Genomic DNA, 15,656 nt, shown 5'->3' on the forward strand with positions numbered 1-15,656 from the left:
CGGTTGACGATTTAGGGTGTGCAATAGTACATCCCAAATCGTCGCCCCTAATGATAGTGCAATCTTGTCCCACTTGACGATTTGGGGTGTAACAGCCCTGTACTTTGTGTAGATGTACTGTTATACATGTATGCATTTACCGGAGATATTTTAATGAGATATTTTATCAGTAAACGTTACCTAATTTTAAATTATCATATCTTTTTAAGTAGATAGTGAATGTAACTGTGTTACGCCCCCACGATCGTCCTATCGAAGTGTTAGGCGGCCTACGGCTTTTTGATGAAAATGGACCCTGGTTGTCCGACAACAGCAGAAGCATGGAACCAAAAATCGTCTGAAAAAGCATGTTCCCCGAGAGACTACTACCACTGTATACAGACACAACATCATAAAGTAACTGAACGATGTGAAAGTGCTATCTGGATTGAGGGAGGTATAGTTTGAAAACTGTTTATTTACCAAAAACCATGCATTTTATATGGATACTTGCTACAAAAATTAGATGCACGGGTCGATATATATTTTCTTTAAAAAATTTGAAGTTGTATATTTTCTCAGATGATAAAACATTGTGATATATTGTTCCTACTATATGACTTTATACAAATATTTCCCATTGTATTGCACATAATTGAGAAATCCTGGACAAAACTTAAATTCCATACGATGAAGTTTATTCAATTTCCTTCTTTAAACATAAATGGAAAAATATAAATATAGCCGGACAATGCTACAGCTGATCAGTGTCTGTACAGGCTTGATTACATGTACATGCTATAAAGTATGATTATACCTATGGTCGCCAAAACGTTTGAAGTTGAACAAGGTCACAGGAGTTGTCGCTCCTGGCATTGGATTGAAGGCATTTATCTAAATAATGATAAATAACATTAGAATCCATTTTCATCATTTCTGAAAACAATTTGTTTTTAGTAAGTGACCTTAAGAACATTTCGCAACATTAACATCTCCTTTATATGAATTCAAGTTTTAAAAATCATATTATTTGGTTTTTAGGTAACTGTCCCGTTTTCAACAAGACATTGAAGTCCATACCATGCATATCCAAATCATCAACTGCGTGCCCAACAGTCATTTACAAATCCAATACAGTGTTTAACTGTAAGTAGTATTTATATTTTGAAAATGTGAAGAACGCAATGTACCTAGATAAAAGTGTTTTGTTGCATTTAGTAAAGGATGCGTAATAATCCTGTCGATTGTTTTCTCACAAGAAATTTTTGCCTGTTATATCACTCACGTGATCATGTAAAAATGAAGATAATGAACAGTTATCAATCTCATAACTCTTCTAAGGAATACAAGATTAGGAGTTGGACATATCCCTGTCGACCGGTCACACCTGCTGTGAGGCTTATATCTCCATCAGGTAAACTGAGTCATCCGCAGTCTCATAAATCCCATGAAGAATACAAAATTAAGAGTAGAAAAAATGATGTTACCAAATTTTTCATATAAAAAGATGACGATGCAAAACACTATTCACAACAGTTTCTGTTCCTGCATACGATAAAAAAGCTGAAACATATAAAGAATGACATGTCTTTGAATTAAAAAGCATACCTCTGATGAGGATGTTTATGCATCAATGCACATTGTTAAAAATATGTTTTTATCGCCAAAATGTTAAGTTTTTTAAATCTTCAATACATTAATGAATTTAAGCTTCATGTACAATGCACCGTCTTGATAATGTTTTGACATGTATGAATAAAAAGATGTTTCCCAATTACTGATCTTGGGTGCTACTGGCAAGTGTAATACATGTTCTGCGTATAGTCAGTTTTTAAATCGAGGTAAGCTACTGACAAACAAGTTGATTGTACAGGGGTTTCAACAGTCTTGATTGAAGTCAACATTTCGCAAATTCTATGGTCGTTATAACGATCTAGTTCGTCAATACAACCTATCATTGGGTCAAATGCTGTCTGACGTGTTTCATACCGATTGTTAAACCGTTCTTGGCACACTGATTTTGAATACGGATAACTCCGTTTACCTGATCAGGATATATTGAGTTTCAGTAAATTAACATTTTATCAAAAAGGAATTTGAGAAATTTTGTATTTACAAAACGTAATTTACTACTGTTTAACTTTTTCTGTAGTTAGCGGAATTTGATACTATTTGAACCATTTTGTAATGCATTTATTATTAGTTACATTTTTAGCCTAGACCGACATATCTGTTGTATTGACTATTGAATTGTCTTGGCAGTTATACGCTATATTGATTGTCAATATTGCCAGGTCTATTATATCAATTTATATTTTCTTTCTCGGTGAGAGAGAGAGAGAGAGAGAGAGAGAGAGAGAGAGAGAGAGAGAGAGAGAGAGAGAGAGTGTGTGTGTGTGTGTGTGTGTGTGTATGTGAAAGTGTGATATTTTTTTGTGTTTTTCAAACATCTTTATATTTCTTATCTTATTGCTAAATAAATTTTCTTTTTATCTATTCTACGATTTATCATTATCTTTATTGCTTACACAAAATCCAAAAGAACTTCATTACAATTACAAACGAACGCAATGTTGTTACAAGCTTTGTCAGCTGGAAGCAAAACACATTCCTCGTGTAACCTATCTATTTCTTTCATCACTTCTGGTTTACTAAACATAGAAGAATAGATGGTACGTACTTCTGTTTTAATATGTCTAATGCTGGATTTTGATATACTTTTAATCCATTCTGACAATGTATCAAATTCTTCTTTTTAGACGGGGTCGTGACCCCGTCTATTAGTTTACTGTCAGTCGAGGCCTCAAAACGGAAGCCGTGCGGAGAACACATGAATTGAATATACGTGGAAGAAAAGAGTGGAAAAATTGCGCTGATCATTTTGAACACAGATTTCAAAAATATAAGATCAATATTTTGAAGAAAAAAAAAATCAAAAAACAATCTCTTTATTTTTCGTTTATTTATTAAATGAATTTGAATTATTTTTCAAACAGAAACAATTGTTGTTTCCATGAGCAAATATTCTTACTTTGTTAACATCCGGCCTTTTTTATGAAAGAAACCGAGAATATGCGAATGTATCCGGAGTTTGTCGGGTTATTTATTCTATGCACGCAAAAAATAATTTTAATGCAAGCCAACAAAATTACACCCCCCCCCCTCGAAAACTGTACAGGCGAGTTTTGTTTGTTTTTTTTTTTGACGTTTTTCTTATTCATTTTGAGATCAAAGTCTCTTTTGCTCTATATAATGTAGATTTGAGCGTGCCTCTAACTTTTATACATGTACTTGCTGTTGCATGTTTATCAGACTTCAAATCATGATAGTCCCGTGAGGATCCGGGTTAGAATAGGTCCTCAGCACTAACAAACGTCAATGCAACTTTTGCTCTTGAATAAATTATGCAAATTGACCACCATATTGAAAATGAGTTATCGTTCTTTGCCCACGCTTCGATTCGTCTAGCTAACTGCGCAACTAAAAATAGTATAGGTAATTTCCGAATGAAGTATGCGCAGTTATTGCCCTTTGATAACTCTTTTTTAACTCTAACGTGACATGCAAACAGCAAAGAAATCGGTTAATATTTGGAATTTTGGCGTTTTTTTTTTAAAGTTATGGTAGGTTAAAAAAAGGGATTTACATATTAAAGATGCAAAAATTAAACAAGTTTAGACAATTATGTGCAATTTCTTCAGATTTTGTGACAATTGTTTGAAATTATTTAGGCTTTCTACTTTCGATTTCGCAAAGGTTCATTATGCGTCGTTCTATGGATTTTTGCGTCGATCACCCCAATTGAGATTGGGTGTTCGTTCATGATTGGATGTTTCTGTCTGATTAAAGGTTGTTTTTTTACATTTCAGAAATTGCTAGATCTGAATTATTACTTTGTAACGAAATATATGTATGCATATATCTGATACACAGTGCAGCGACTGCCAGTGTACATATGTGCATTTTACACATGCATATTGGTGGTATACATTGCATTAGCTTAGCAAAGTAGTAGCTACCATGTTAGTTACACAATAGTCTACTTGAAAAATGTCTTTAGAATCACCCCAGGATGACTCATCTGATCGTCGGGCTCCCCCAAAATATATACATGAAACAGTATCAATGTGATCATCTTCATCTGCATCAAACGCCCTAGTTCTATTTACCTCCAAACAAGTATGACCCTCTGCTGGAAAAAAGTCACCATTGATCAATTCTAAGTCCCTTCTTTTCCTACTCGATTTCCCCCTCTCTAAATTTATCGATTTAAAGGGCAACACTTTAAAATTCTCCATAATTTGTACGTACAGTGCAGTTTCGCTACTAGCTACTACTTCAATTAAGACGCGTGCAACGTTCGTACTTGATACGTTTACAATATTGTTTATTTTGATATGCTAATCAAGGTGCGCTTGCGCACTTGTGCTCTTCCGGAAGGAGCATAGTAAGTGTAGAGAACGTTTGTTAGTGCTCAGTACCCCCATGCTTGTCGTAAGAGGCGACTAAATGGGATTGTCCTTCGGATGAGACCACAAAAGCCCTTCACCGGCAGTGATGACGTCTCCATATGAGAAGGACGTTAAACAATATTTAATAAATCAATCAAATCATGATGACTTTCAATATTCACGTTGCTTTTGAAATCCAAAGGTCAAGGTCATTATCACACTAAATACCTGTTGCGGTTATTCAGCTTATAAACTATATAAAATACGTGCATGTTAATTTTCCAAACTACAACTCGGTCATACTCATCTTTGATGCTTAATATTTTGAAAATTAAATGATTTACAGCTCTTTATAACATATTATTTAAAAAGATATGTCTGGCTTGTGGACTTGTATATTTATGATTGACTATCACATGTATATATCTTTCATTGCATAGGAAACTTCTAGTCCTAATTGGTGTCAAAAAATTTGAAATTATGTAAATAATTTGTTAAAATGTTTACAATCTACATGTACATATATACATGTATACAGTTCTAGTAGTTTAGAAACTATTTCTATGCCCCCGAGATCGAAGATCAGGGTGCATATTGTTTTTGTCCTGTCTGTCATTCTGCCTGAAACTTTATCCTTGCTAATAACTTTTGAACAGTAAGGGATATAGCTTTGATATTTCACATGAGTATTCCTTATGATAAGACCTTTCCGTGGGGTTCGATTCCCGCTCGCGCTTGTAAGTGAGAAAGTTTCCCAGTTTACTTTCGGAAGGTCGGTGGTCTCTTCCCAGGTACATTGTATGTGGGTTCTCTCTTCCACCAATAAAAAAACTGGACGCCACCATATAACTGAAAAAATGTTGAGTGTGGCGGAAAACATCAATCAATTAATCAATCAACCTTTCCGTGGGTACCAACATTTTTACCCTGTGACCTCCACCTTGGAATTTGACCTCCTTTTTAAAAACTTTAACTTTGCAAATAACTTTTGAACAGTAAGAGCTAGGGCTTTGATATTTCATTTGAGTATCTCTTGTGACAAGACCTTGTGACAAGACCTTTTTGTGGGTTTACTTTCGGAAGGTCGGTGTTTTCTTATACATTGTATGTGGGTTCTCTCTTCCACCAATAAAAAATAGGCGCTACCATATAACTCAAAAAATGTTGAGTGTGACGGAAAACATCAATCAATCAATCAACCTCTAAGTGGGTACCAACATTTTCACCATTTGACCTTGGAGTTTGACCTACTTTTTGAAAATTTTAACCTTCGTAATAACTTTTGAACAGTAAGTGATAGAGCTTTGATATTTCACATGAGTATTGCTTGTAACAAGACCTTTCCGTTTGTACTAAACCTTTTGACCTTGACATTTGACCTACTTTTAAAAAGATTGACATTGGTCATAACTTCTAAATGGTAAATATTAGAGCTTTCATATTGCACTTGAACATTTCTTGTGACAAAATCTTTCTACCGGTACCAAGATATTTGTCTTTGTGACTTTGGCCATCTTCGGAATCGACCATTATTGGGGCCATTTTGTGTTTCACAAACACATCTTGTTTTATACAAGTTTGGAGTGTTTACATGTCCATCTCATTATAACCTTTTCTGTGATACTGAAAATAGCGATGGAAACCCAGCATTGCAATTTATTTAACCCTGATCAGGCATCAGTCTGTATTATTAGCTCAAAATCTCACATTGCAACAGTATTATATTCTTTACACAATCATAGTTCACTGTTCTATATCGATGTTGTTACAATTCAACAGTAATGCTTTTACAATAGCCGTGTTTCGAGTTCCTCCGCAACACAGTGTTTATTCTGTGTTTAGTCACGCCGCTTCAAAAATGTTCCACAGGGTTACTTCCGGTTTATCGTTGTTTACCTTTGTCTACCAACAGTCCACACTTCGTGTATTAGACCTAGTAGGTTACAGATAGCCTTAATTTTGTCGATCAGCATGAAATTGAAATATGCATGTAATAGTTTGGGGTGTATGCGGTACATATTTGTTTATGAGCGTTTGATAAGCTACTATTGATCTACGAAATACAACGAAAGACTTCGTCAAGAACAGAAGACGATGCAATGTTGTAGTGTAACTCACACAAGGCCTAGCTGAGCTGTCTAGTAACCGGAGGTGGAAAGGAAAAGAACGTATTAGACTCAGTGAAACCTGTCAAACTGGTAAAATGAAAATTATGACGACATTTTATATATGATTAAACAAAACACAATGTGCACTGCTTCATAAAGCAGACATTAGGTCCAGTACAGTCTAGGGCCTATGTGAAATAGCATTTACGTTACCAAATCAGGGCCAAAATGTGCATAAACATGTAACATATATAATTATTGATATAAGACATAAATAATGACAATACACAGTGAAGAGTAATATATTAGCTATAACATAGGTATTTGAAATAGCTTTATTACTTAAAGCTAGTTTAGATTGAATTAGACCGGGTTTGTAAGTGCAATGGTATAACCATATGTGAGTGAGGATAAAATTATCAACTTGGGTATAGTCAATATGCTATCTAATTTGAAAATAATTATTTATCAACTAATACTTGTGTCACAATTAAGTCTTTGGAGTTTGATTTCTAATGATGTACTCATGTAATTGGAAGAATTTTTAGTATGACTATTGATTATTGTAGTCATTTTATTGACTTTTCACAATCCAGTAGGTATTTGCGATTACTGCTCATATTTATATCATTGAAAAAATATATATCTGATCATGATTAAGGTAATATTATTCCTTTCAGCAACATCATTTCAATTATGTGCTCATAGACCAATCCAGCACAATCTCTAGTATAATTAGCCATGTATATATGCTTAATCAAGCTATAGATTTTTAAATCTAATTGAAATAGGTATATAAAGCTAATTGAAATAGCTTGATACATGTATAACTATTTCAAATCTTCTACCAAATATATTTCTAAAGCATAAGAATTGAATTTCTAAGTGAAAATATTTCATCCTTGTATTCAAAACAACACACTGTAAACAATAAATGCTTATTAATCTATGTACCTTAGGAAGAATTTTGATTCAAAATTGTCAAATGTTTAGGATTATTAAGTTGTTAGCAACATTTAACCAATCTTCACCGTTGAGAATCAATAGGCTGATATATTGGCAATTAGATTCCACATTGTAAAGTCATCATATACTTATCTAAGCTTCGACACACACAAGGTAGTGGGCAGTTATCAATACAAAAGAAATGATCTTTTCATGCAAATTCTTAAAATGGCATATGATCTATAACTAGAGTAGTGTTGTGGTTAGTTCAAAGTACATGTATATTGTTATGTGCCATTGCACTTAAGAAATTTAATCGAAACTAGCTTAATGAAGCTATTTGAAATAGCTTTATAAAACTATATAGAGATTGTGCTGGGCCTGATAGATATAGCAATACAGAGGAAATCCATCATATGCATCAAAAAATTGAAAAAGGTGAATTGACTTTAAATTTTATGAACTAAATTGAAACAAGAAAAAAAAAAATTGGGAAGAACCTTTTTATGTTCGTTTAAAACATGTTGGGTAGATTTTGAAGTAGTTTAACTAGGTTTATACATGATACATGTTAAAAGTGCTCAAATGGCTCTTGTGACGAAATATGCATGTTTTTTAGATTGATGTCAGAACTCTGAATGCAAGCAAGCTCCCATATGACTACAATGAATGTATAAGGGAAATTAGATATATGTACAATAAATATGGTAAGTTTTATTGATAAAAGTCATGAAAACTCATACATTCACAGTTTTAATATGCATTACTTCATATATTTCTAGATAAGTTAAAAAAAAATATACATGTATGTGCAGTGAACAGTATTTTTAACAAATACATAAATTATGATTTATGCCTTCTATATGATAAATCTAGAAGTTAAAACATGTTTCCCGCAGCTAGTTATTTTTCATCTCAACAAACAAGTAATTATTGTAGTTGTAAAACTGTCATTTATTAATGACAAGAAGATATCAAGATAAACAATTAGGGAGATCCTACTTTCTTATCAAATTGTACATAGATTTGGTTTAGGATCTCCCAAAGTTACATGTTAAGATATAGTGTGAAAATTATAATCACTATGATGAAAAATAAGGTGGCAACAAACAATAGGCCACAACTATAGCCAAATGACAACGTGTAAAATATATACAGCAGGATGGTTGAAGGGGTGGCGGTGGGTATCTTTTCTTATGATTCGTTTAATACAAGTGAAACGTCTAACGATAATAACAATATACTGATAACGTCATACAGTAATTTATTACGTCAAGAGATAATCTAACGTCACACATGTACTAGTGCATTGTTACGTCACAAAGCCAGCAAAATAATGTACCGGTGTATTGTTACATATATATAAATGCATAAAACATATTATTTACAATAATATCACTTTATTCCATCTATATGATAAATCTAGAAGTTAAAACATGTTTCCCGCAGCTAGTTATTTTTCATCTCAACAAACAAGTAATTATTGTAGTTGTAAAACTGTCATTTATTAATGACAAGAAGATATCAAGATAAACAATTAGGGAGATCCTACTTTCTTATCAAATTGTACATAGACTTGGTTTAGGATCTCCCAAAGTTACATGTTAAGATATAGTGTGAAAATTATAATCACTATGATGAAAAATAAGGTGGCAACAAACAACAGGCCACCAAAATCCAATAAACATCGGATTTTCCGCCACCCAGGGGAAACAACATATAAACATGCCAGAGGAAAGAAAATCCTCTTTGATATCAGAAAATCTTGAGAAAAGGAAATTCAATAATACATAACACAACAGAATACTTATACAATTTCAAATAGCCAGCAAAACTCCTGATTCTATGACCTGGATTACATCAGTGTCACCTATTTAGCACATACAGGAGTACATGTATACTAGCAGTACAGGTGTCGGAGAAAGTAGCAGACATAATCTGGCCTACTCATCACTAATAACTTACATATACTAAGAGTCATAGAATGATGGCAGACATAATCTGACCCATCTAATGTTGATATGAAGACGGTCTATGGGAGGATGGCAGACATAATCTGACCCATCTAATGTTGAAATAAAGACGGTCTATGGGAGGATGGCAAACATAATCTGACCCATCTAATGTTGATATGAAGACGGTTTCTGTATGGGAGGATGGCAGACATAATCTGACCCATCTAATGTTGAGTGATCTAGTGACACCTACAAGGGAATATGACAGACATAATCTGACTCATTAGATTAAAAGAGTAAAAGAACCCGTCCTTATATATCTCTTAACAGCATCGGACTTCCATCGACCCATTCGCTGTATCGCGTTTTCAGAAAAACCTAACCTAGCTGCATGTGTTGCTGCTCCGATTCGAAAAGTGTGACCTTTGTACAATTTTGGATTGAAACCCATGAATGAAATAGCTGCCTCTAATTGTTTTGAAACAAATGAATGTAAAACTGGGGCCCCGTTAATAAACTGAAAAAGGGGACCACTTGAATGTTTGAATTTACGCAAATAGTGAAAGAGAGCAAAAACTGGACAGAATTCCTTGTCAGGTTGGACCTCTAAGCATATAGTAATTGATTGGTCAGCTTGCATAGTTTTAGCATGACGTAAAATTAAGCTTACACTGGTTAACTTCTCTTCTTTTGCTTCGAAATGGACGTCTGACCTTTGTATTACTTGAACTATAGCCTGTTTTGACTTCGTAACTAATTCCCCTAGTATGAAAAATCCGAAAAAGGCAGTGAGAAACAATGCTTTCAATAAAACACGGTGAAGAAAATTGGAGCATGTATGATGTATGGCATTGATGAGTTTCATGAGAATTTCCTGTTATTGGGAATCGCGAGTCTGCCCCATGACATGATTTTTGACAGCCTTTTAACAATTTTTGTACTAGAAAATGGGTTTGGCAAGTTTAAAATTTTATGAAGAAATGAAATAGCGGAAACCTGTGATGCTAACGTGCTTGCCGAATAATTGTTTTCATATAGGTGAGCCAAAAAGTTACAAATTGTAGAGATTTGTAATGGGAGAGTAAGCTTTGATGCTGACCATTGACACAGCTTATCCCATGTATGTAGATATGCCTTTTTGTAGCAGGGTTGAGAGAGGCTTGTATTAAGTCGCATGCTATCGGTGTCAAATGTGCAAAAGCTGGCATGGAACGTGTGTTGGTTGTTTGGCCAAGTATGGAGCTTCCCTGAAAGCTCTCTGTATTAAATATTTGGTTAATTAAAGTAGAGATGTTATTGCTAGTGTCAGGACTATTCGGCTGATCCACAGTGCCAGATGACTGAGCTACAGTTGACTCTGCTGATTCCTCCGTTTCTACATGGTTTTGATTCTTGCTGTCATTTTGCCGTTTCAAAATATCTGCAGCTAATTTCTCGTAATCGATGTTTAGTGGCTGATTGACTGCTTTCGCGGACTGGTTATCAATTTTCGTTCTTTTTGATTTTGTTTGGCAGACTCGTGTGCGGCTGGCCGCTTCCTCGGCATGGTTACAACTGAGGAAAATGCAACTATTATTATAGTTAAAATGTATGTATGAATTCAAAATTATAAGGAAAATAGCCCCTGCTACAATTACATGATATTTCCCAACCTAAAGCTTTTGCCAAATTTAGTTGCTCTTAAAATTAATAGCGTAAACTATATCTGTAACAGTAACATGAATTACTTATAGATCATGTACTGGTACATAATGAACTAACATTTTAGAATCGATGCCTGTAATTACTTAAACAGCTCGTATTGGCAGTCCACAAAATAACCAATTACTTAGAAACAGTAACCCCGATTACTAAAAGAACATATCATATGCTGGTACCTAGTAAACCATTTTTTATTAAACAGTAACAGGAATAACTTGAGATATAGTACTGAGACATAGTGAACTAATCTTAGAAACAGTAGTATGAATTACTTATAGATCATGTACCGAGACATAGTGAACTAACATATTGGAAACAGTACTTACTTATATCATGAATTGTCAGATCACATAGCAAACCACTTTCTTAGAAACAGTTATAAGAAATACTTAGAGATCATGTACTGGCAGTTCAAATAGTAAACCAATTTCTTAGAAACAGTACCATGAATTACTTAGCGATTATGTACTGAGATATAGTGAACTAACATCTTAGAAACAGTAATATGAATTACTTAGAGATCATGTACTGAGGCATAGTGAACTAACAACTTAGAAACAGTCCCATGAATTACTTAGAGATCATGTACTGAGGCAATAGTGAACTAACATCTTAGAAACAGTAACATGAATTACTTAGAGATCATGTACTGAGGCATAGTGAACTAACAACTTAGAAACAGTAACACGAATTACTTAGATATCATGTACTGAGACATAGTGAACTAACAACTTAGAAACAGTAACATGAATTACTTAGAGATCATGTACTGGCAGTTCACATAGCAAACCAATTTCTTAGAAACAGTCACATGGATTACATAGAGATTATGTACTGAAGCATAATGAACTAACAACTTAGAAACAGTAACATGAATTACTTAGAGATCATGTACTGAGACATAGTGAACTAACAACTTAGAAACAGTAACATGAATTACTTAGAGTTCATGTACTGGCAGTTCACATAACAAACCAATTTCTTAGAAACAGTCACATGAATTACATAAGAGATTATGTACTGAAGCATAATGAACTAACAACTTAGAAACAGTAACATGAATTACTTAGAGATCATGTACTAAGGCATAGTGAACTAACAACTTAGAAACAGTAACATGAATTACTTAGAAATCATGTACTGGCAGTTCATATAGGAAACCAATTTCTTAGAAACAGTAACATGAATTACTTAGAAATCATGTACTGAGGCATAGTGAACTAACATCTTAGAAACAGTAACTTGAATTGCTTAGAGATCATGTACTGAGGCATAGTGAACTAACATCTTAGAAACAGTAACACGAATTACTTAGAGATCATGTACTGGCAGTTCACATAGCAAACCAATTTCTTAGAAACAGTCCCATGAATTACTTAGAGATCATGTACTGAGGCATAGTGAACTAACAACTTAGAAACAGTCACATGAATTACTTAGAGATCATGTACTGAGGTATAGTGAACTTACAACTTAGAAACAGTAACATGAATTACTTAGAGATCATGTACTGAGGCATAGTGAACTAACAACTTAGAAACAGTAACATGAATTACTTAGAGATCATGTACTGGCAGTTCACATAGCAAACCATTTTCTTAGAAACAGTCACATGAATTACTTAGAGATCATGTACTGAGGCATAGTGAACTTACAACTTAGAAACAGTAACACGAATTACTTAGAGATCATGTACCGGCAGTTCACATAGCAAATCAATTTCTTAGAAACAGTAACATGAATTACTTAGAGATCATGTACTGAGGCATAGTGAACTAACATCTTAGAAATAGTAACATGAATTACTTAGAGATCATGTACTGAGGCATAGTAAACTAACAACTTAGAAACAGTAACATAAATTACTTAGAGATCATGTACTGGCAGTTCACATAGCAAACTATTTTCTTAGAAACAGTCACATGAATTACTTAGAGATCATGTACTGAGATATAGTGAACTAACAACTTAGAAACAGTAGCACGAATTACTTAAAGATCATGTACCGGCAGTTCACATAGCAAATCAATTTCTTAGAAACAGTAACATGAATTACTTAGAGATCATGTACTGAGGCATAGTGAACTAACAACTTAGAAACAGTAACATGAATTACTTAGAGATCATGTACTGAGGCATAGTGAACTAACAACTTAGAACAGTAACACGAATTACTTAGAGATCATGCACTGGCAGCTCACATAGCAAACCAATTTCTTAGAAACAGTAACACGAATTACTTAGAGATCATGTACTGACAGTTCGCATAGCAAACCAATTTCTTTAAAAAAGCAAGATGAATTACTTAGAGATCGTACACCTGTATATTATGAACTACATATGTAACATCTTGGACAAATGATATCGATTACTTAGAAATCCTTATTCTCAATGCATTTCGAGAGCCAACTTCATATATATTTTAAATGTTTGTATTGTCATTGACCCATGACATTAATATTATTTATATCACAACCTAAATGTTCTTAAAATCTATAAACTTGTCTTGCAATTTGTAAACTTAAGAGCTACATGCGATGCAAGAAGATGTCATACTTCAACATAATCTAATTAATTTATATACTGGCCTTAGTCGCCTGCAAGTGTTGATCACCGCATATTTAATGCTGCTCAGGTATTTGACCATAGGTACTGGCTCATTGTTAACAGATTTTGTAGACAGATGTACTCCTTCGGGCCCAAGGTACTGGAGGTTATCCCAAAATCCCTTGTGTTTCCAAAATGTCACATTTAGTAAGGATGCACACGCAGAGTTCAGGATCTGGTTTATTTCAACGACCGCGTCGTTATATACTAGCGGTGATTTCTTGGGGTCACGACGAATAAGTTGACATACAATCATGTGTTTGACTCTCGTACCATGGATCAGAAAGTCCGTAAGAGAAATGATGTCTCTTACAATCCTTGCAGGTGAATGTAGTAACACATCATTGCCCCCGATTTGGAAAAAACAAATGTCTGGGGCTCGGGAAATTTGCACAGATTAGATGTCGTTAAGCCTCTCACTGCTAATTCTCCTTGACCACGAATTGTTACAGAGAATCGACTTTGGTCTAAACAAAGATTTACATAACCCGAATTAACTTTTAAAAACGTGTCTGAAAGTCTTCTGATGTATGAATGTCCAATCGCCGCTACCACAGTTAGATCTGCCATAATTAATGTAAAAACGCCGGATTTCACCCTTCGCAGTATCCAAGTTCCGATGAAGGAAAAACGAATCAAAACAGAAAGATATCAGCACTTACATGTTGAAGTGTTATCTGAATCTTCTCTTATCTTTTCTTATGATTCGTTTAATACAAGTGAAACGTCTAACAATAATAACAATATACTGATAACGTCATACAGTAATTTATTACGTCAAGAGATAATCTAACGTCACACATGTACTAGTGCATTGTTACGTCACAAAGCCAGCAAAATAATGTACCGGTGTATTGTTACATATAAATGCATAAAACATATTATTTACAATAATATCACTTTCTGCATTTTTAAAAACATCTTTGCTTCTCAATTTGACAAAAATCTATCATCAATATTGTGGCATCCCTCCTCTTTTTCAGGTATATGGGAACTGGATAATTTTCCATGCCTTTCACTTGAGGTCTTCAGTTTCATCATTAATCATGTGAATGTCTGTATGCCAAACTCTCATGATGTCATGCCATTACTGGACATTCCTGAACACTGGTTTATTTCAGCCACACTATAACATTGCCAAAATATTAGACTGAAAATTTTCACATTCACAAGATTTGAAGCAGCAAAAGAAAAGAATTAGATATGTATAACACATAAAAAAGAAGAAATTTAATTCTCACCTGGCTGAAATTAACTTTTTACTCCTTTTTAGCTCCCTTTCACTGCATACCAGCCAATAACTAGCAGTCATTATATGCAGATCAGCCATTGCTATTAACCTGTGTATATATATGTTGAATAAAATATGAATGAAAATTGTTGTTCTTTGTTATTTCCTGTTTTAAATATATACTCAATAGCATATTTCCGTACACAGTACTGAATCAAAGGGGTAGGAGAGCAAATACATAATATATAACCTGGCTCGTGTTCAGCTGGTTCCATTCTTGTATACAAGTGGTTTGAGTGGAAATGTACATTTCTGATGCACATGCAAAGTACCTTGATTGCACAGGCAATAAGCATCACTTGTGTTCGAATTTACTATTAAAGAGTAATCTTTAATAGTAAATTCGACCCCAAGCGATGCAATTGCCTGTGCTTGATTGGTATTAAAAGTTGGAGCAAAGTTCTTTGATATAATTCAAAATTTTGCAGTGAATGAACCATCAGTATGGAGCTTGGATAAATGATTATGCAAATTCTAGTATAGATCCGTACTAAGGGATATATTATCTGGTGTTCTCGTATTTTATTTAATTGGCAGATATTATATATGCCACCCCCACCCCCCTTCTCACTCCCTTGTGAAATTGATTCATAATTTTTATGAGCCTGAACCATGAGTT

General features: G+C 34.1%; 1 protein-coding gene across 1 annotated transcript; it reads left to right on the top strand.

Moving 5' to 3' along the window:
• The first annotated feature begins 226 nt into the window (after positions 1-226).
• LOC130050014 (uncharacterized) lies at positions 227-15,193 on the top strand. Its single transcript, XM_056148399.1, has 3 exons — positions 227-436; positions 1,021-1,125; positions 14,730-15,193. Exons 1-3 carry the CDS (start codon positions 283-285, stop codon positions 14,876-14,878), a joined length of 408 nt encoding a protein of 135 aa, XP_056004374.1. The 5' UTR covers positions 227-282; the 3' UTR covers positions 14,879-15,193.
• The last annotated feature ends 463 nt before the right edge of the window (positions 15,194-15,656 follow it).

This window comes from Ostrea edulis, chromosome 1, assembly GCF_947568905.1.
Source record: "Ostrea edulis chromosome 1, xbOstEdul1.1, whole genome shotgun sequence".
Lineage (NCBI taxonomy): Eukaryota > Metazoa > Mollusca > Bivalvia > Ostreida > Ostreidae > Ostrea > Ostrea edulis.

Excerpts from the sequence above, each read along its gene's own strand:
- LOC130050014 (XM_056148399.1), top strand. The coding sequence starts at position 283 with ATGAAAATGGACCCTGGTTGTCCGACAACAGCAGAAGCATGGAACCAA. Across the intron at positions 437-1,020 it reads TGCTATCTGGATTGAGGGAG|GTAACTGTCCCGTTTTCAAC; the intron begins GTATAGTTTGAA and ends TTTGGTTTTTAG. Across the intron at positions 1,126-14,729 it reads ATCCAATACAGTGTTTAACT|GTATATGGGAACTGGATAAT; the intron begins GTAAGTAGTATT and ends CCTCTTTTTCAG.